At 37.5% G+C, this 22991-nt stretch overlaps 1 protein-coding gene across 2 annotated transcripts in view; it reads left to right on the top strand.

Moving 5' to 3' along the window:
* Positions 1-22991, top strand: part of RAD18 (RAD18 E3 ubiquitin protein ligase) — an 85996-nt gene that overhangs the window by 52066 nt on the left and 10939 nt on the right. For both annotated transcript variants that reach the window (XM_008966829.4, XM_055110896.1), the window contains 4 exons: positions 675-735; positions 10546-10686; positions 14010-14163; positions 22592-22654. In XM_008966829.4, the coding sequence (XP_008965077.1) occupies positions 675-735; positions 10546-10686; positions 14010-14163; positions 22592-22654 (419 nt within the window). The remainder of the gene's footprint in view (positions 1-674; positions 736-10545; positions 10687-14009; positions 14164-22591; positions 22655-22991) is intronic.

Raw genomic sequence — 22991 nt, 5'->3', positions numbered from 1 at the left:
CTTTTTTTTTCTAGGCCATTTGTAGTGTGTTTGTAAGGAGAAAGCAATGGTTACCTTAAGAAAGTAAGTTTGTAACCAAATAAGTAGGAAAAAAATGGGATTTACATTGACCCTATTATTACCTGTGTGCTAACTGTAAGATGGGAACTGCAGTGAATCATGGAAGCAGATTTCTGATCTTTTAAGTCTGAGGTTTAAAAAGTGGACCTAGAGGTTTAACTTACTGTGTTTTGTATTATTGCATTTTCTATACATACTACTTTTCTATAATGACCTGGAGAAGTTAGATTGGAAAGGAGAGAAGGCAGACAAGAAGATCAGCCTTACTGATAGTCAGCTAAGTGTCGTTAGTCTTCTGGTTTCAAATATTGCCTGTTGTATTAATGAATGTGGAATATTAAATATTGAAAATAGAAAATTTATTATTTTGTTAATATATAATTGAATCATGTTGCATTTTCTACTGATGAGAAAAAATAATGAGTAAAATGTATACCATTTCTGGTATTTAAGGGAAGTACATAGGAGTGATTCTTCCTAGGTCTATATAAAACAGATGAGAGATCATTTTCCTCTATTTTAAACACTCACATTTGAGATTTGAAGGTTTGTAATATTTCCCTTTTTGTCATTTTGGGGAGATTTTTATTAAGATCTTTTTTTGATTATTTTAGGTAATGGTTTTTACAAAGGACCAAACAGAAAAGGAAATAGATGAAATCCACAGTAAATACCGTAAGTTGCACGACTTTATTAATTTGTAAAGAGCTTCAGTTGCTGTTTTTCATCTTAAGTAATTTTTCAGAATAATGTTTTATATTAAGGTTCAATTCAAACTTTTGTTAACATTACTTAAGAGATTGAATTTTAATTGGGTGTTTACTTAGTGACTTTTGTTGTATTTTATATGACTGCTTTTTGGTTTTTATGACTAGCATTCTACTTTGAGCTTATCACTAAGCACTTTGCAAATATTAATTAGCTGCTCTCAAAGCATTTCTGTGAAAAGAAGCTGGGATTAAAATGGAAACATTCGGGACTCTATCCTGTCCTCAGGCCACTCAGTAACAATACTTCTGTATAGGATTTCAGTGCTTCTATAGCTTGCAAATTTGTGCCAAAAATAGTTTTCATTTTATTGCTTGTTAGCAACCTCCCAACTTTATCACTTCCTTTTCCTTAAATGGTCTTCGTGTATATCTTTCCCAGGGCTAACACGTTACTGTTTTGTCAGATAGCTGTTGTTCTTTGTGTGGTGGTTGGATTTTAGTTTAAATTTAAGTGCCTGACGAACAGTAGATAGTTAATAGATGTTCATTGAATCAGTATTCCCAGGCATGGTATGTTTTAATTGAGGTAAGATAATTTTTTTCTCTCTTCATTTCTTAAACTCTGAAGGGCCAGGTTCTGTAGTGATGTATTGTGGGAGGGAGGATGAAGCACAGCTGCGCTGGATGTAGGTGTGATTGCCTGTGCCTTGCTAGAGTAGGAAAAGGACCCTAGAGGAGTCTTGGATTATGGACTGAACAACAAAAGTCACCATTATTCTGTTGCTAGACAGATAAGTATGATGTGAACCTCTTTGATCAACTTGTAGGATGTCAGAGTGATTTTTCTTTAGAAAGGAGAACAAAAGAGAATATCAAATGATCAGTGAATTGGCCTGGAAAAATAAGGATCACTGAGGCCTGTGAAAATAAGGAAACCAGAAAACTTGCATTGGGAGAAAGTAATTTAAATAACTGAAAGGGTGGTATCTAATAATTCTCCCATATTAAGAAAAATCTGGACTATATTCAGTCAAGTAAATCTTCATTGCCCACCATTTAGATATCTAAAAAGTGTAACTTTACTAAATAGGTGGTATTAAATTAATTTATTTAGCCTTAAAATAAACCTCAAAAGTCAAGTGCTTCACAAAGCTTAGATGCTTAGCCTTTTAGTTTATTCATACATTTTGATTTAGTGTCAGGTTCTAACTATACTATTGATATATCTTCATCTTTAAACATTTTATTAATGTTTTACATGTAGTTTTTAAAAAATCATTTACTTTTTATGAGGCTTATCATATAAAAGAGCAGTCTCTTGCATCCTCCAACAACCTGCCTCTATTCCCATTCCCTAGAGGTAACAACTATCAAGCCATTTGGTGCTACTTTTGGTAATTACCTTACAATTTATAAAAAAGTATTTTTTCTGCTACTTCTTGAAGTTTTTCAATTTCACATTAACTATTGATGTGCTAATATGAAAGATGGAGATTTAGCTCATTTATATATCCTGAGCCCTACCTTTGCTTCCCTTCCATCCTTTAAATATTATGTCATAAGTTTTTGTAAGCTCAGTATTTAGTTAGATACATTGTTTATGGCTCAAGCCAGACAATTTGCATAAGATGGTTGTAATTCCTTTCATCAAAACATTCTGTTTTTTTTTTTTTTTTTTTTTTTTTTGAGATGGAGCCTCACTCTGTCCAGGAGTGCAGTGGCGCTATCTTGGCTCACTGCAAGCTCTGCCTCCTGGGTTCACGCCATTCTCCTGCCTCAGCCTCCTGAGTAGCTGGCGCCTCCTGAGTACAGGTGCCTGCCACCACGCCTGGCTAATTTTTTGTATTTTTAGTAGAGACGGAGTTTCACCGTGTTAGCCAGGATGGTCTCGATCTCCTGACCTCGTGATCCGCCCGCCTCAGCCTCCCAAAGTGCTGGGATTACAGGCGTGAGCCACTGCACCCGGCCTTGTTTTTCTTATAACTAATAATTCTCTTTTGTTTGTTTAACTATTTACCTAGTACTAATATATCTGTAAACCTTCCAACAGAAGTGTAAATCACTTTCCAATACATTTACACACATTGATTATAACTCATTATTTTCTCAAGAACGTCTCTCCTAGGGCCACCCCTAGCCTCTGTTGTCCTGTCCCAGTCTACTGTGCTTGTCCTTTTTGCCTTCTGTTAATACATGGCTGCTCTTCTGGAATTTCTTGTCACCAACTTTCTGGGAATTCTGCTCTCCTCCTTCCTGTGTTGGTTCACTTCTTCCAAGTTCCAGGTCTCCCTCTTCTCTTGCCTTGTTTTGGTAGAATACATTTGCCAGGAAACTTCCTGAGAAACGGTGTATGCAAGCTTGTCTAAACTGCGGCCTAGGATGGCCTTTGAATGCAGCCCAAAACAAATTTGTAAACTTTATTAAACATTATGATAATTTTTTTTCTCTCATCAGCTATTGTTAGTGTTAGTGTATTTTATGTGTGGCCCAAGACAATTCTTCTTCCAGTGTGGCCCAGGGAAGCCAAAAGATTGGACACCCCGTTATAGAGGAATTTCTTGAGATATATAACATTCCATACATAACAGGAAATAACCCGTTTATTATTGATTGATAATTTGGCTGTTTGTAGAACTTCAGGTTAAAAAGATACTTTTCTCCAAATTTTCAAAGGTATTCTTCTGCTGTTTTCTACTTTCCATCACTGTTGCTAATAACTAGCTTGCCATTCTGATTCTTTATCTTTCATTTGTTACTTTTTTTTTTTGATCTGCCCATGTTCAGTTCACCATCAAGTTCTGTCAGTCTCTATCTTCTAAATATCCCCCGAGTCCATACACTTCTTATGTATCACTTTGCTTTCTAGTCATCCCCCATCTACTCTTGCCCCTTCCTAATACTCAGAAGCCAAAACTGTCTTCCAAAACTGCTGAGTCTTCACATCATGCCATTTCTGCCTTGCTGCCCTCCTGCCATTGTAAAGAACTCTTCAGTGGGCTTTCGATTTCTCTTAAGCTACTGTTTGTAAAGTCTGTTATTTCCTGTATCTGGACCTGCCTACATCTCTAGCCTTGCCTCTTCTCCTTCCCTTACTCCTTGTATTCCAATCACTCTGGTTATCTTTTACCTACTTTACCAAGTCCTTCACTGTTTTAGGGCATTTGTTACCCTCTTCTCTCTTTGTCTGGAACTATCTCTTTCTCTAATTGCCTCTGACCCCCCTATCTATACTCCCCACTCTCAACCAGCTCAACTGTAGTTTCCCTGGGAAACCCATTGTGATCTCTCGGACAAGGTAAGATTTTCTTTCTATGTGCACTTACATTATCTTGTGTTTTTTCATAGTACTATTCCATTCATTCAGCCATCACAGGTTTGTCAAGTACTTAGCACGTGCCAGACACTGTGCTCGGAGCTGGAGATATAGGAATGAACAAGACAGACAAGAAACCTACTCTGTTGGAGTTTATATCTTTCTAGTATTTTAGGAAGTGATAAGTGAAAAAGTAAAGCAAGGAAGAGTATAAGAAAAGTTTAACTTTTTGATAAAATGGTCATAATCATTATTTATTGTGCAATTAGTTTCTTATTTCTAATTAATTTCTAATTATGTGTTTTTATTAGTGTGCTAGGGCTGCCAAAACAAAATCCTGCATGCAGACCGCATGGCTTAAATAACAAATTTATTGTCTTGTGGTTCTGGAAGCTAGAAGTCCAAGATCAAGGTGTCAGCAGGGTTCTGGAGGCTAGAAGTCCAAGATCAAGGTGTCCCGAGCTTCTCAGGGCCATGCAGGAAGGATCTGTTCTAGGTCTCTCTTCTTGGCTATAGATGGCCTTCTTCTCCCTATGTCTCTTGACATCATCTTCCCTCTATGTTGTCTCTGTGTCCAAATTTCCCCCCTTTATAAACAGATCAGTCATATTGGATTAGGGCTCATCCTAATGACCTCAGGGGTGGCTCCTCTGTCATTTCCCTATTATAAGCAGAGTCCTGAGGTAGGAAAAAAACTCTCTCGCTTAGAAAAGGAAAAAAAAAGCTTAAAGTGAATAGTGGGGGGTTGGGGGCCTGGGGGAAGAGCCTCTTGCTCTCTGGAAATGGGTTCCTTTAATCACTCTATGTCTACCTCAATTCAGATCAGCTAGACCTCCATGAAGGGAAACAGAACCAACATTCCTTTAACCCAAAGGAAAGAGAGAGGTGGCAGGGTCTTGGAAAAGAGACGGATCCAACAATTCCACATTTTAACTTACCCTTTGTCATATCCTGGACGAACCGCCATATTATGGGATAGTTCCCTGGACCTTGACCCACTTTGTGGGTGGGAACTGGAGTAGATCCTTTCACTCAGCGCACTGCTGGCCACTCCTTGCAAGAGGGAATGAATGCTGGAACCAGCCAGATGCTCCTCTCTGGTGGGAGCAGGCTCTGTGCAGGCCCCGTAGCAGTGTCCTAGCCCCTGCCCTTTCAGCATGTGGGTTCTTGTCCAGCGTCTTAGAAAATTGACGTTGCACAAACGGATTAGTGGGTAGTGTATGTGGAGGATTTTACTGGGTGATGGCTGGCAGCAGATGGGAGTTGGAAAGGGGATGATGCGGGAAGAAGGTGATCTTTCCCTGAAGCTGCACCATCTGAAGTTAGCTGCATCTGTCCGTAGTCTCTGATGCTCAGCTGCTTGTATCCCTGACGCTCAGCAGCTTGCATCCCTGACCACTTGCATCAGCCGCTTGTGTTGCTCTGCCAGCTGAAGTGTCTTTATGGGCAAAGGATAGGGGCATGGCAGACCAAAAAGGCAATATTTGGGTGGTGAGATGGGGTCAGCTGTTTTCACTTAGGGCCAAGGTCCCAGGTTAAGGGTGGAGTTTAGCCAGGAGCCCAGCCATTCTGTATCTCAAGGACACCAAAGAGCCTTTGTTTGTGTGGGTCATATCTATTGATATGTATCACATTATCAATTAAAACTTAGAGGGTGTCTGTTTCCAGCCATGGAATAACTTCATTTACTCTCCTACCTAAAACAAGCAAAATGAATGTACAAAACATATGAAATAGCAATTTTCAAGATACTGGCCATTGGGCACCAAAGGACAGGGATCCTTGAGAGGTAAGCAAAAAATGCGATGAGCCTTATAATACAGTTTCCTGGCTGTAGTACGGGCAAGTGGGTATTCCAGGCAAAGCCTGGAGACTCTAAGTTAAGGAGAAAGAGCTGAGAGATCAGAGGAACCAAAGGAGTTAGAGTTTGCAGGACACAGTACTGGAAGGAGAAACCCAGTGATCTGCGGAGAGTTCACCTTGAGTATTCATTTGGCATGCAAAATACGTTCTCTGACCACAGTGAAATTAAATTAGAAATCAGTAACAAAGCCCTTGGGAAAGTCACCAAATATTTGGAAATTAAATAATCCATTTCGAAATAACCCATAGGTCAAAGAAGAAATTAAAACCAAGAAATTTCAAAAATATTAACAATAAACCCATTACATGTTAGCATAAATAACATATTTTGATTTAAAAAAAAAAACTTTCCCCCTCTCCAAAAAATAGAAATAGAGATTTCTATTAGCCCAGATGGAATAACAGAGACTATATTTACTCTCCTCCATGAAAAAAAAAAATCTAGAAAACCAGGTGAATGTTGAATGGTTTTTCAGATAATGGGAAACAGGTAGCACAGGACTGTGATCTCTGAGATAGAGAGAAAACAAATCATGACTTAGGCCAAACGTTGCTGTGAACAGACGACATTACATTTCACAGAGATAGAAGGGAACAGGGGTTTCACAGCTTGGAAGCAGCAAACCTTGACAAGACCAGCCTTATTAGAGAGGTCGGAAGTGTTTAGAATTGATTGAGACCAAATTGGAGGTGAGGAAATGAGACCGTTAAGGTAGACAACTTTTCGGGGGAGGTTTTACTGTGTTAAGGAGAGCAGAAAAATAGGGTCATAGCTGGAGGGGGGTGTTGGGTCAAGGGAGGGTTTTGTTTGCTTGTTTTTTTAACTTTGTTATTTAAATTGGGAGATATTTAACTCAGTGGCTTTCTGACCTTTTTGACTACAACCCACAGTGAGAGATAAATTTTATATTACTACTAACTGTATACATACACATGACTGAAACAAAAGCTTCACAAAATGGTATTTACCTTTTCCATTTTTAACGCATTCTGATACTTTCTATTCTCTTTATTATTTCATTAAGAAAAAGATGCTGGTCTGGATTTACTGAGTTATTTTCATAATTCACACTCTAGGTTCAAAGGCACAGTCTGTCTGTTCACAGCTTCATGATGGAATCCTGAGCATAAGTTAGAGGTTAGCCTTTAATTATAGCAAGGACAGTTGTTTCATGGTAAGAACAAGGAAAATAGATCATAAGTGCACAGACAAGGTATACTGGTGCTTGGAAGATGACAGAGTTTCTGTTAGAATGATTCTATATTTTTCAAAGCAGTGTGAGGCCAACTAAGAGGGGCCACATGGGGAGTGTCGAATATTTGAATGAAGAGAAGAAAGTGTGAGATAGATATTTTGGAGAATAGTAGAGCAAACTTTACTAGAGAAAGGTGCAAGAGTTTTATAGCAGTATTGAATGCCCATTTGAGAATTATGATCATGAAATTAAAGTGTCACTAGTCAGTTCAGGGCTAGATGAATAAGCCTGTAGTGAGCATTAGCCATAACTGTTAAACTCTATTCTTCATCCACATTTAGCTGGTTGGCTATCATAGGTGATATGATGGTGAAAGAAATATATGGGATTTTACTTTGGAAAACACTGACTCCAAACTCATTTCTTAATTTAAAGTAGAAGTAGTATCTCAGTGGCATCACTGTAGAAGGGTGTGAGTCTTTTCTACTCTTGAGAGAGCCTGTTATTAGTCTTTTGTACCACTGGGTTCTGGGTTCTTGGGCAGACCCAGAGACACTCTGACTGTAAGGGCTGGTCTAAAGAAGAGTAGTTAAAGTGATCAGGGAGTAAAGGGCTTGACTTCGTACTAAAAAAGATTACATTTAAACTTGGAGAGGCACAAAGGATGGTATGATTCAAGTATTCAAAATCTGGAAGAAAATGAGTTGATTGAATGTGTACTTAGTCATGGACACTCCCACGACTAGCTGAGCCACTTAAAACTTTTAAGAGGTAAATTCAGGACACATGCCCACCAGAACTGAGATTTTAAACTCTGCAGTACTCCTTGCCAAATGGCAGATCTTCTAAAATGAAGTGAAGAAGTAAGTGGGAACAATGTTACTAGTCTTGATCTGTTGACATTTTTCATTTTCTGAGTAGGGGTTATTGGAATTCTCTGGCTAAAGCCAGAGTAGTGGCTGCCATTTGCTTTTGGTTTCCAGCCTAGCTGTGGGGTAATTAGATTTAAATCTGGGATTTTATTACTTCAGAAGATAATAAGTCATTAAGTCTCCTTAACTGTTAATGTGATTACTTTAGCAAATTTCTTGACTAATTCTTAAATCTCCAGTCTTTATGTGTACAGTGGAGTGGCCTTAGTAGGAAAATAGCTTAGACCTGGTCTAACTAAATTATGTAGATCCCACAGTACTGTGTCACCCTCGCCTAATAGAAACTACGTAATGATGGTGGTAGTGTTAGCCCATTGATTCCAAGCAGCCAGAGAAATACAAGATAATTATCCTCAAGTGCATAGAGTGAAATAGGACTTCAAAGAAATCACCTAGCTTGTATCCTAGATAGGATCTCACTTGTTTGTAAAGAGTTAGTTTTTTCCAGTGATCTTTACGGCCAGCATATATTTCTTTTGCTGACATTTTAATTGGTCTTTTATTTAAAATATGCCATACATTTTATAGCCCAACATTAGTTTCACCAGAAGTTTTCATACATGTACCATACACATAAAAATATTGTAATTAGGAGCATTCTTTCCTGAATGTCTTTGCTGTGCCTGTCAATATTCATGTATAGGAATCCAACTATTTTCTTCCTTGTGCGTCACAATTTAGTGTTTTCTCTTTTTGTGTTAAAAGATAATTTTCAAAAACAAGTAACATCATTCTCATATGGATGTAAAATGAACGTGTGTTTTTATTAAAGATTTAAACTCATTAGTAGAGAGAAGACTGATATTATGAGGTGATCAAAGAAGGAGCCAAAGAATCATCACATTTACAGATGAGGAACGTTGAAATGAATGTATAATGGGCAAAAAACTGGCTTCTTCCACATTGGAGGAGGAAAGTCAATTGAACCTCCACCCAACAGGATTTTGCATATCTATAGACAAGAATTATTTTCCATTGCTCTCAGTTATCTACAACATACAGAGTTATACCATAGCTCAAAGGCAGTGAATGGCTGGAATCTTGGGAGAGTAGATTTAGACAATGCCATAGTTCAACTGAAGCACAATTTTTTCCCTACACCCAGTAAATTCCCTATGCCTTAGTATTATGCTAAGGAAAATGGAAGAAACCAAGTGATAAAAAGTACATTGTTGATTTTTGTATGAAAACAGTGTCAAAATTTTGTTTTAACCATTTGTAGTATGGTTCTCCCTAAAAATTTTACAGGATTTATGACATTACTTTGGACTGTGGCCTAAGTATTTAACGTTGCTAGATAAGTAAACTGTGACCTCAGCTGCATGGTTCAGAATCACAAATACATGCCCTAAAGTCCATACAGTAATGATGACTGGCTGTTCTTTATTGAACAAATTGGTACATTAATAATGATGATCTTGAGGTCAGGGTTAATTATATTCAAAGGTGTTAAAATGGTAGTAAATAAAGATTAGAGTTAGTATAGTATCGTAAGATAAGGTAGAATTGGTTGGGAGAGATCTTAGAATCTTAAAGGGGCTCTACTGGGAAACCGGCCGGAAATGTGAAGAAAAAAAGGAGAGCTGGAGTAGACGGACATCCTTTGTTATTATGATTCAATTTTCAGATTCAGTGAATACTCTTAGTACTCTTGTATCTTGGAAGTTAGAATGGTATCATTTGTATATATTTAAGAAAGCGGGCATCTTTCATGCTCTTATGATTATGTAAAAGCCTTTCTAGAGAATGGAGTTTGGGAAGAAACCTAGAGTAGCTAACTAGGAATATCATGTTTCCATATTTGTATTTGAGGAAGGGAGAAGATAAAAAGAAGGTTCCATGACACTCCAGCCCTTTGTATTCTTATGCTTGGCAGCTTTTAAATTTATTGCAAGTGATTCCTAAGGATGCTGTTCTTGAGCAAGCTTGTACACCTCTGTTTTTTGTTTTTTGTTTTTTTTTTTTTGAGACAGAGTCTCGCCCTGTTGCCCAGGCTGGAGTGCAGTGGTGCAATCTCGGGTCACTGAAACCTCTGCCTCCCAGGTTCAAGTGACTCTTGTGCCTCAGCCTCCTAAGTAGCTGGGATTATAGGCACGCAATACCACACCTGGCTAATTTTTTTGTACTTTTAGTAGAGATAGGGTTTCACCATATTGGCCAGGCTGGTCTCGAACTCCTGACAAATGGTCCACCTACTTCGGCCTCCCAAAGTGCTGGGATTACAGGCGTGTGATACCACACCCGGCTAATTTTTTTTGTATTTTTAGTAGAGATGGGGTTTCACCATGTTGGCCACGCTGGTTTCGAACTCCTGACAAGTGATCCATTCACTTCAGGCTCCTGAAGTGCTGGGATTACAGGCATAAGCCACCATGCCCATCCCTTGTACACCTCTTGATATTCAGTTTGTCAGTTGTAGATGGTTAACTTTCATAGTCCTAGCTTTACTGAGAAGATCTTTTGAATTTCAGGTAAAAAACATAAGAGTGAATTTCAGCTTCTGGTGGATCAGGCTAGAAAAGGATACAAGAAAATTGCTGGAATGTCACAAAAAACAGTAACAATAACAAAAGAAGATGAATCTACAGAAAAGCTATCTTCTGTATGCATGGGTAAGAGACTATAATTAAAAACAGACATATGTCGAATTTCATTATTTACTTTTAATATGAAAAAATTAAACCAAAGAAATTTACTTTGGAGTTCCTAGTTCTTTGAAATGAGAAAAAGTATTTTTAGGCAAACTTCATGTAGCAGTTTGTAAACTAGATTTATTACTATGGGGAAGATGGTTGGAAGAATGTCCTGAAGAAACAATCTCTTTTTGTCTATCGTCCTTTCAGTTAATGATAAATCATAAATTTCTTTGTTATTTAAGCTTCAGGCTGTTTTCTAGGTATAGAATTTATTGGTGGAGATCCTGTAAAGAGAGTGAATTATTTTTGTGATAGAACACTAGTGTTTACTTTGGATGAAATGTTCTGCCAAACAGTCTAAAGCTAACATACCTGGTAGGCTAATACAGAGCACGTTCCTTAACTTTGATCCATTTTAAAATTTGAAATTAATATTTTAATTCTATTGCCTGGGCTTTGGACCAGTGAACAAAAAAGAATCATAATGGGGGAAAGTGCGCAAGAAAATTCCTTATTATGTTTTTCTATATTGTGGTAAAATATACATAACACAATGTTTATCTTTTTAACCCTTCATAAATGTACAAGTCATTGGCATTAAGTACATTCACAATATTGTGTAACTATCACCACTGTCTATATCCAAAACATTTTCATCATTCCCAGCACAAACTTTGCACTCATGAAATAGCAACTCTTCCGTCCCCTCTGCCTCATAGCCCTGGTAATAACAATTCCACTTTCTGTGTCTATGAGTTTGCCCATTCCAGGTACCTCATATAAATGGAATTGTATAATATTTGTCTTTGTGTGTTGGCTTCTTTCTCTAAGCATAATGTTTTCAGAGTCCTTCAATGTTGTAGCATATTTTAAAATTTTAAAATATTTTAAAATTTTTGATTAAACAGTATTCCATAGTATGTATATGTCATATTTTGTTTATCCATTTATCTGCTATGGTTATTTCCACCTTTTGGTTATTATAAATAATGCTGCTATGAGCATTGGTGGTCAGATATTTAAGTTTCAGCTTAGAGTGCGATTTCTGATTCATATGCTGGTTCTATGTTTAGAACCTTTTGAGGAATTGTTAAACTTTTCCATCGTGGCTGCATTATCTTACATTCCCACCAGCGAAGCATGAGGGTTCCAACTTCTTCACATCCTCATCAACGCTTGTTATTTTCTGATTTTTAAATTTTTTAAAAATTGTAGATGTGAAGTGGTATGTCATTGTGGTTTTGATTTGCATTTCCCTAGTGACTAATAAACAATTTGTGCATAAAGTGCTGCCTCAGTATGTAACTCATGGTCATTGAACAACTCGAACTTGTTCATGCAATTGTTAAAGGATATTTCTAGAAACTAGTTTAGCACTTGAGAAAATCTGACTGAATATTTCCCATTAAGAAAAGTTTTTTTAATTAGCTGAACCTCTCCTGAATGTCATTGATGGCTTGTATGTATTTATGAACATCAATATTACTCTTTCTGGGGTTCAAAGGTGATTGCTGCTTTTAGATTGCTGTGCATGAATGAGATGTCTGAGAGGGTAAGGTATGTGAGAGAGATGAAGACAGACACAGACTGACTGAAAAGATGGATTTTGTATAGCATCGTACAACCAATATAATTGTTGCTCTTTAGAACATTGAAGTGCTCATGTAAGTGAACAAGTTGCATATTCTGTCAAGTGAAAACTTAGCTTGTTTTTGTTGTGTGTCTCTGGGGAGCTCTGATGTCTGAGCCTCACTCTCGGGGCTCTATTTTGGAGTCCTGCATTCTGAGATCTAAGGGCAGGTAGGAAGGATAACTTATTTTTTATGCCCACAGATTATTGAATGCTGTTTGTTCCCAAGAGGGAATATATCTTCTAGAAGTGTATGTAAGAGTGGAAGAAGTAAGAAAAGAATACAGACAATGTGCAAAAATAAAAGATTGTTTTAAGTTGAATTCCTGTTCCCTGGTTTGCTAGCTTGCTTGCATGCGCCTCACTAGTTGAGTAATATAGTCCCTGGGTGAACCGAGTTGACTGGGGGATTGGCTCCTCTTAATGTGATTCTGGTATCTGTTTACAAGAGGAGTTCCTAGAGGTTCAGGATGGTCATCCTGGCTAAATTCGTTTTCCCTTTTCCAGATATACGTTAGAGGGTGCTGTTTTGTTTTGCTAATGATAGTTTATTGACAGCCAGATGACATTAGGAGCATATTTTTAGGAATTATACTCTTGTGAAGTATGCTGTTCTCCCAGTGTAACAAAAACTTAGAACTATTTCTGAAAAAAATTTAACTGTATGAACTTGGCAAGGTTTTTTGAAGAATTTGTTATGTTCTTTCCCCATAAATTCTCTCTGTATAACCAAACCTTGACAATTGTATTTTTAGTGTGCTTTGTTGAAGACCACTTGCCTCTACAAGTGCTTGATGAGTGATGTGTGAAAGCTCCGTTTCTCTGTGAGGAAACACATGAAAGGAGCTCTGTAGTATTATTAGCACATGTAGCTTGCATGTGAAGTACCTCCTCAGTTCCTGAAAGTTAAGGACAGCACAGATGAAAATCCCAGCAGCGTTCATGATGAGTGGGAGAATCCTGGGCACTAAAGAATCTTTCACAGATGTTCTTCCACTCATATTTGTAGAAAATTGGCCATACCCATATGCCACATTTTTGTAAACACTGCATCCTTCCAGCTTTTTGGGGTCTTTATTTTTATCTGCAATAAGAGACCTTGAAATCTGAGAATATGACAAAGAATGCATGGAAATGTGATGTGTATTGGATCAAATGGAAATGTTCCTTATGTCTGATTAGTTGTCCTTTTCCATAGAGAATAATTAGATTCTATTTAACAGGTTTAGAAAAATGTCCAGATAGATTCATTATCATATAATAGTAGCAAATATTGTGGTTGTCTTATTAGTTGAATCTGTAGTCTTTTTTTGGTTATACTTCTTATGTTGGTTTGTCAGTGTTCTCTGATCTATGAAATACGCAAGAATTCCTTAGTGATATGTTAATAGAGGCCTCATTAGAATTACAAGATTCTTCCTGCTTCTGGTTTTAAAATAAATTTTATTTTTAAACTAATTAATCTTGGAAAAACATGGGCTGGACAGTATAATTAGATCGCACCATTGTAGTGTTAATTCTTGCTCTCTGGCTGTCACTAGAGTTCTAGAATCTATGTGATGTATACTTCAACTTTACTAAGTGCACATGGCAGTATTAAGTGTTGCAGAAGTAATAGGCATACAGAAGTTGTAGATTTTAAGGTACTCTTAAATTTATTTTTTCCTAGGACAGGAAGATAATATGACCTCAGTAACAAACCACTTTTCTCAATCAAAGCTGGACTCCCCAGAGGAATTGGAACCTGACAGAGAAGAGGATTCTTCTAGCTGTGTTGATATTCAAGAAGTTCTTTCTTCATCAGAATCAGATTCATGCAATAGGTAAGAAACATGCAGTAGTTGATTATTTTAAATATCTACTTCATATGCACATGTAGATAGATAGGCAGAAATAATTAGAATGTAGCTTTGAGGCATGGCATGGTGTGTCACTCTTACATTTCAGTCCCCTTTTACTGCTGGGTCTTCTTCACAGTGATAACAAGGCAGGATTTCGGAAGGTAGTGCAGGGATCAGAGGATGAGTTTGGTCTCTACTCTATAGCCTTTATGTAGATACTTTTCCTACCGTTGGAAAAGAAAGCATGATAGACAGTGAAATTTTTGTCAAGACGATGAGTAAAGGAGATAAAAACAACTATATTGGAAAACAAATGATCAGAAAGACATGGTGCATAGGAGAGTTAAGAAATGAAAAATTTAACTGAGTAAATAGAATAGATGGGGAAACTTTAAAAATGAGAAGTTTGGTAATGAGTCATTTTGAAAAGATATTTTTAAAAATATATAGGGTTTATTTTACACACACACACACACACACGCATGCACACACACATACCATTTTTTGTTCGGGTCTTTCACTTAATGGTATGTCATAAATGTTACGTTTCTATAGGTTGGCACAAAAGTAATTGAAACCACAGTTACTTTTGCACCAACATAATAGCTTATGTTTATAATTGTTATTTTTTAATGAGTACAGTATTCTGTTATGTCTCTGCACTATAATTTACCAGACCCTTCAGTTTCTGTTAGAGCTCTACATTTTTCCCAGTGTTCTACTTATGTACCTGATGCTATGGTAAAGCTCTTCCTTTGTTTCTATTGAATACTTTTTTTTTCATTTTTTTGAGACGGAGTCTCACTCTGTTGCCCAGCCTGGAGTGCGGTGGTGCGATTTCGGCTCACTGCAACCTCCACCTCCCAGGTTCAAGCATTTCTCCTACCTCAGCTTCCCAAGTGGCTGGGATTACAGGCCTGTGCCACCACGCCTGGCTAATTTTTTTTTTTGTACATTTAGTAGAGACAGGGTTTCACCATGTTGGCCAGGCTGGTCTCAAACTCCTGACCTCAAGTGATCCACCCACCTCGGCCTCCCAAAGTGCTGGAATTACAGGCATGAGCCACCGTACCTGGCCACTTATCTTTATTATTCTGATATGTAGGCATTGCCCTCTGAATGAATTGTACTGATTTAAAATGCCTACCTATCAGAATCATTGCTTAGTGCCAGTGTTATTTAATGACGCTGAAACTTAGTCAAGAGAGACACCCATTTGATTCTGGTAACTGATACCATAGAAATCAGGAAAAGATTCAAACTTAGAAGGGACTACCAGTCAAGACCAAATTCCTTTAGTAGCATCATACTAGAGATATGTGGTATTTATTTATCTGGTCCAACTGGGCGTTCTCAGGGTGGGGTTAATGAGTATATTACATAGATTTGGCCTTGCTGTGCTGAAGACATGCCAGTCTCGTCACCAGCTTCATACTCAACCCCTCAGATTCTGTTATCAAGGACGCTTGTAATCAAATTGAAGCTTACGTGGTAGAGGAAATTTTCATTTTGGGGATGTTCCTTGTCTTTCACTTCATTTTTCCTTGTGGGGTTCAGTGTTGTAAGCGATTTCTATTATCCCCCTATATTTTATTATTTGATTTTTATTTGTATCAGTCATTTATACTGCTGACAGTTGAAAGAATAAAAACAGAATGAAGCATCCTTATTTTGTTTCCCTGCCCATTTAACTTCAGAGTTTGGTTTAGTGTCTAGTTGTAGCAGTGGATATTTTGCTAATTAAAAAAAAGAATTTCCTTTGCATTAGACTCTCAGGATAATCTTTTGTTTCTTAAGTTTGTAAGTTAAATGTAAGCACAAATGTTTAATTCTCTTTTGAACTTGAATTTTTGTAGTCATCCATGAGAACTCCAATATTTGGAACTAACCTAATGTTCTTATTTTTTTTTCCTTAAAAAAATACAGCACTTTACTTTTTATAAGAATTTAAAGTGATTGACTTAAAAGGAATGTATTCTCTCTCTCTTTTTCTTATATCTTTAATACAATGTTTCCTAATCCTTTTCTTCAGCACACATAGCAAATGATAGTATTTCTGTGGCATGCCAGGATAAAGAGATGATGCTGCCATGGGTTTCAGCCACCCTGCGTCTCACTGTGGGCTAGGGATTAATGCCTAGTGTACAACTACCCCCTGGGTGAGAGAGAGAACACACCAATTAGGAAGCTTAGCTTTTATTATATGAATACACCGTTGAACAGTTGAATAGGTGGGACATACATGGACAAATAGGCTCATGGTGCTTCTGTGGTAGAAAGGACAGCAAGAGCATTTGAAGCGCCCCTGTTTTGGGGCAGGTAAGGCAATGATTGAGTCAGTCGAAAAAGAAATTAAGTGACTTAATCTCATGATCCTAATGAATGGTAAAGCCAGTTTTCTGAATTCAGATATAATGCTTTCTTCTGCTTGTTTTTGCTGTTCTCCAAATCTCAGAAGGCACTGAAGCCAGATTAAAAGTTAAATGAACAGGTGACATATTAAAGTTACAGGTTTATGAGTTTCCCCACTCCACTGTTTTCATGTAGCTCCAGAACCTTAGAGGATAATGGAAGACAGATTCAGTCCAATGCTGTTTTTCAGAGTAGAATCTATCATGTTTTTAAAGTTAAAAATTATCAGTGTACATATTAAATACAAGTTTTTCAGATTTAGAATTTGTTCTTCTGAAAATAAGAGTCCTGAATGTCTCCTGGACAGAAAACTCTGGTTCTGGGGGTTTTAGGATCCAGAAGACAGCATGCCCAGATGGGCTTGGGTTAGTTCACTTGATCTGCACGTGAAAGATGTGAGGGTACAGGAACTGTGTGGGTTGGGGTGGTCAGAAAAGAGGGAACAGATTTGGCTATAGCAAGAGAGAATTTTTGCAGGTTGTTTTTTAGGACTAGATCTAAACATTTTAAAATCAGCATTTCAACTAGGATTCCTTTATAATGGGAAAGTCCAGTGTTCGGAACAGCATGTATAGCATGTGACCTCTTTTCTAAAAGGGGGAGGAATACTTATATTTGTTTGGTTTTGCATAAAGAAACACTAGAAGAATACACAACAAACTAATGAAAGTGATTGCATGTTGGAGACGAGAAAACAGGTTGGATGGGAACAAAGGAGGAAGTGGGCCAACTCAGTATACATCTTTTGTGTCATTTGATTTTGAACCATGTAAATATATCAATCTACTTTAAACAAACAAACAAAAAAAGAAAAGAGCAAGTACTGTTTAAACCTTACTCTTTATAAAGTTTTGGAAATCATCTCATCAGTGTTAATCATCATCATAAATTGGTTAATGAAGTTTGGTGGTGTAGACAGTAAGGAAGACAAATATATTAATGAAACTTTGTAATTTAGAGGGTATTGGAATTATTAGAAAAATTACTAAGTAAGCGTTTACGTTTCTGGTCAAATTGAGAGAAAAAACATCAAACTAGTGGAACAATATCCTAAGTTGGAAGTGAAGTATCTTACTGTAAGTCAATGATGCCTTTCTATTTTTTAAAATCTTCATAATTGCTGTTGGAAAGTTGACATTATATTTCATTTTATAACTTAAATGTGACATTCGATGAATGTAATGTTGCCACAAAATCTTTTTCTACTAAACCTCATTACTGTGTGTATTTTATTATAGCCTTTTTTGTGGGAATATTTATGAACTTTAGAATACCCTGAAAGCTAAATGGTCCATTCTGTTTCAGGTGGTGAGTTTTTTTTTGTTGGAAGTTTCTAGAGAAAATGTGAGAACATGAAATAGTTCTTCAGTATCTTTTGCATTTTTGAAAGAGCTTCGGCCGGACACAGTGGCTCACACCTGTAATCCCAGCACTTTGGGAGGCCAAGGCAGGTGGATCACCTGAAGTCAGGAAGACCAGCCTGGCCACATGGTGAAACCTGGCCTTTACTAAAAATATAAAAATTAGCCAGGCGCAGTAGCATGTGCCTGTAATCCCAGCTACTCGGGAGGCTGAGGCAGCAGAATTGCTTGAACCTGGGAGGCGGAGGTTGCTGTGAGCCGATATCGCGCCACTGCACTCCAGCCTGGGCGACAGAGCGAGACTCCATCTCAAAAAAAAAAAAAAAAAAAAAAAAAGCGCTTAAACTGGTTGTGGTGCATGAGGCAGACCATCTTTTGGATGAATGGAACATTTGTTTTAGGGGAATGTATCTTTGTCCAAGATACTGTGACATCAAGTCCTTGAAATGTGTATGACTCCTTGAGATACATGTACCTGGCAGTCAGTCTTCCTTGTTTCATTGTGGGAGGTTAGCTGAGCCATTGGCTTTATGACTCTGGAAAGGTGCCTGGCACGTGGAATTTTAATCTCCCAGAGTTTCAGTTTCCTCATTGAAAAAATGGAATAATAGCTTTTTTTGTTTGTTTGTCCCTCTAACTTCCCTGGATGAGTCTACAAAGCAAATTAGATGATCATATATTGTGAATGCTTTGTAAATAGAACATAAACTTATTGTTGCTTGGTTTCATCTCTTGTTAAGGATTTTGCATGTATTAGTAAGTTATTTTTATTATTTTCTCTTAAGCTCTCTTCATTTTATCTTTCTTTAGTTCTAGTGGAGAGCAGTGAAACTCTTAGCCTTGTTTTTTCCAGAACTGTGTTGATGTTTGTGCGACAAAAACCTTATTGATAAGTAGGCAGGAGAGTGTATTCTTAACTCTGGTAAAATCAGTAGCATTTGATTTTTCTGCTACCACTATTGAAGCAGCACAATGTGGCAAAACAAGATGAGTTTTGCATTCCCATTCCTGTTTTTCTACTTACTTTAATTTCTCTCAGCCTTTGTCAAGTGGGGAGAAAACTTAGGGTGCTTCTGTGAATTAAAGCTAATGTGAAGCCTGGATGTGGTGGCTCACACCTGTAATCCCAGAACTTTGAGAAGCCAAGCAAGGCCGGAGGATCACTTGAGCCTAGGAGTTTGAAACTAGCCTGGGCAACATAGGGAGATGCCATCTCTACAAAATATTTAAAAATTAGCCAGACGTGGTGGTATGCACCTGTAACTACTCAGGAGGTGTGGTGGGAGGATTCCTTTAGCACAGGAGGTTGAGGCTGCAGTAGCTGTGATTGTACCACTGCACTCCAGCCTGAGTGACAGAGCAACACCCTGTCTCAAAAAAAAAAAAAAATTTTAAAAAGCTAATATGTACAAAGTAATTATCACTGTGGCTTGTAGAGGTAGTTGCTCAGAACATGATAATTTTTGTCATTGTCATAATTGAATGAGTTTTTTGGAACCTGGAACTTTACTATTCTAATACGTTAGCCAACTGCTAAAATATTTGGCATATAAACTATTGTTCATCTTACAGATTACTAAAAATAGGGGTTTGAGGAAAGATTCATGGTAGCTGACAGAATTTATTTTAGTACCATTGTCTGGTAGGCATGTCGTCCTGCATTGATCCTCCAGTGATCTACCCTTGAAGAGTTATTGTTTTAAATTGGATATACTCAACCACGTTCAAATTAGTGCCACAATTAAGGGAAGAAATATGGGCGGGTAACTACTAGATACTAGAAAAATTCCACTTGTAGGTAATCCTTAATCCTCAGGATTTTTATAGCAGATGTTTGCGTTTTTTCCTACCCCGCAGTACCCTGTGTACCTGCCATGCTGGTTCTGATGAATTTACACCCTGGTGTCATAGAAACAGTGGAAATCAAAGATTAAAATAGAGCACACAATAATCAGGTTTTCTCGGGCAAATTGGAGCATGGTGCTGAGGCAATTATTCAGATAATTCAGACCCAAATCTGTTTTATGAAAATGGAACTGACATTTGTTGAACATTTACTGTGTACCAAGCTCTATGCTAAATATTTAATGTGTTATATTGAATAAGCTTTTAAAAAGCCCTAAGGAATACATGTATCATTATCCTGATTTTATATGTGAGGATATTGACACAGAGGAGAGTTAAGTAACTGGCCCAAAATTACACAGTAAGTAACAGAAATGGGACCTCAACTTAACTTTGTCTGACACTGAAATCTGAGGGTTTTTTCTCTAACTAACATTACCAGTCATACATTTGCCATAGGTATTTGACATCTTACTTTTCAGCTTCAGTAGTAAATTCTTTACTAGTAGAATGAAATAAGACGCTACAAAAGGAATATGCGAAGATAGTGTTTTACTTTGCTGAAGAAGCTGTGCTACTTTCCGTCAGAGAATGACAAGAGTGAGATATTACAGAAAAACCAGCTTGGCCAAGGTGTGCATGTGTGTGTGCATGCACACACACAGAATTAGCTTACATTTCTGCAACTTTGACCTGAAAATAAGGCTAAAAGCTGACTAAAAGGTGTGAAAAATAAATTGCAGGTGTTCTAAATAAGCCTATTAATATCTTCCTGGACCAAGGTTGGGAATTCCATCGAATTCAAGATTCGATTTTGAATCTTTGCCAGTGAGTCTTTCTCACATGTAATCTATATATTAATATCCACTGTAGCCTGGACCAGTAGGGACATCAGAGAGGGCCATTTGAATGCCTTTCCATAGGGGAGCTGTAACGTTCATGTACCAGACCTTACATTCATCCAGCTTCTTGAAGCGTGGTCTTCCAGAATGTTTCAAGACCAAATAGTAGACAAGCTGAAAAAGTTCCTCGTTCTAGACTTTAAAGCTGCAGTTGTGTAGGCTTGTGTATGCTCTGACCCCAGAAATATCAGAATGAGTAATTAATTTTCTCCTTTGGAGGATTTTTTAAATGTCTTGAAAGAATATTAAAGGAATTTTTGATCCTCAAGGCATATTAAAATGACTAAGACTTCAAAAATATTAATTGCTTTTATCCACAGGGAAGCGATCAGAGAGTGATAATTTTAGTAACACTGACTGCTATACCTAAGTGTCTTTTTGTAAAATCCTATTTGTGAAACTATGTTTAATTTTAGGAATGTGGTTTTTGAGCAGGTATAGTAATAAGCACATTACTTTAAAAAGGAATGAGCAGTTCTGTCTGGTATTTTAATTGTGTTAGCATCAACTGTGTTTTTCAGTGGTGACTAGAATTGGAACAGCAGATATAGCAGATAATCCTGAAACTTCATTTTAGATAAAATTCTGAACCTCCCAAATTTTGTATCAGTCCATTTAGTGATTTGGTTATCATTCAGGTGAGTGCTTGAGGTGGGGCAGAAGGAAAGATAATGGGAATTGAAGACACCAGGGAGCTGTGCAGCCTGGCTGGGCAGTGACATTGAAGTCACAGAGGAAGAGGAGATTGCAGGCAACTTCTGAGATGTGTTTTTTGTTAACCACCTCTAACATCTGTTTTCACTGAGGTAGCATAGCAAAAACCTCTTAGATTTATGTCATTAGTGTACTGCAAATATTTTCCTTTAACAAATCAGTGATTTGTGCTGGTGATTTGAAAGCCCCTAGGTAAATTGATCACAGACTCTACTAGGTTAGTTGACAGGCTTGGCCATCCTCCTTTCTTAGCTAGAATAGTAGAGATGCTTTGTAACCTTCCTGTTTAAAAAAAAATTGTGTGTGTTGTGGAGCACAGGTGGGTGTTGGCAAGAAGCTTACTTTACTCTTTCTCCAACTCTGTGACCCCTGCCAGGCCCCAGAACTACATGATCCTCCCCAGCTCCCATTTCCCTAGCTCGTGGGTTTTCAGTAGGAGCAGTATCACCCCCAAAGGGTGGAATTTTGTTTTTCGTGGGGGTGGGGAGTGGGTAAAAAGGTTACTGTGTATATGCATAAAACACAGATATATATATATATTTATATATATATATGCTTTATACGTGTGTGTATGTGTATGTATACACATACATACAACACATGAACAAATAGACATCATATTTGTGGTATTAAAATTTCATGGGATTGGGGGAAAAGTGTAAAAAGGCTGCTTAGGAAGATGATAGTTTTAAAAGCTTGAGAAACAGTACCTTAAGCACATCAGGTAAAGAAGAATGGATGACACTGGAGTAGAGAGAAGGGAATGAAAAGGTTGGGTTAAAACAGCTTCAGCTTTGTTTAAATTGGAGTAGTTCTCTCCAAGGTAAGGAGTAGCAGGAGCTGGGGTCTTGTGAATAGAAGGGTTTAGAACAACTTCTGTTGAAGTAGGGGTGGCAGGGAATCTCAGCCTCCCTGGCTAGTGGAAAATACTAAAGATGGTAAAATCTGCCTCAGTGTTCTTCAGCGCCTTTGGCCTTTGCTCCTCCTCTCCTAATGGAAACCACATTTGGCTCTCTCTTTCCTTGCCCACCCCCACTCTCCCTCCTTCCTCTTACTGGTAACCACTGGTTTGCTTTCTGTCACTATAGACTCATTTGTTTTTTTCTAGAATTTTATATAAATGGAACGATACAGTCTTCTTATTGTCTGTCAATACTGATGTACATATCCTTTTAGTTCCAGTTCAGACATCATAAGAGATCTTTTAGAAGAAGAGGAAGCCTGGGAAGCATCACATAAGTGAGTTCTCATAATCATGAAATAAGCATGCACTTTGACCTGAGAAATTATACTTCTATGCAGCTGATTTTCAAACAAAATTATATTTGTGCTTTCTGGTTTAAAGAAGTAGTAATCCTCATGCAAGGTAAAGATTTTCAGTTTACTACTTGTTTCTATATATTTCTGCTAAGAAATGGAATCCTAGGTAATAACTGTAGTTATGTATCAGATGTTATTTCTGTATGGATAAATTGTTCTTATGGGCAATTAATACAGTCATGCATCACTTAACAATGGGGATACGTCCTGAGAAATGTGATTTCATTGTTGTGGGCACATCAGAGTATACTTACCT

This window comes from Pan paniscus, chromosome 2 (genome assembly GCF_029289425.2).
Source record: "Pan paniscus chromosome 2, NHGRI_mPanPan1-v2.0_pri, whole genome shotgun sequence".
NCBI classification, from domain to species: Eukaryota; Metazoa; Chordata; class Mammalia; order Primates; family Hominidae; genus Pan; species Pan paniscus.
The sequence above is the reverse complement of the archived record's forward strand: the minus strand, read 5'-3'. Positions and strand labels throughout refer to the sequence as shown.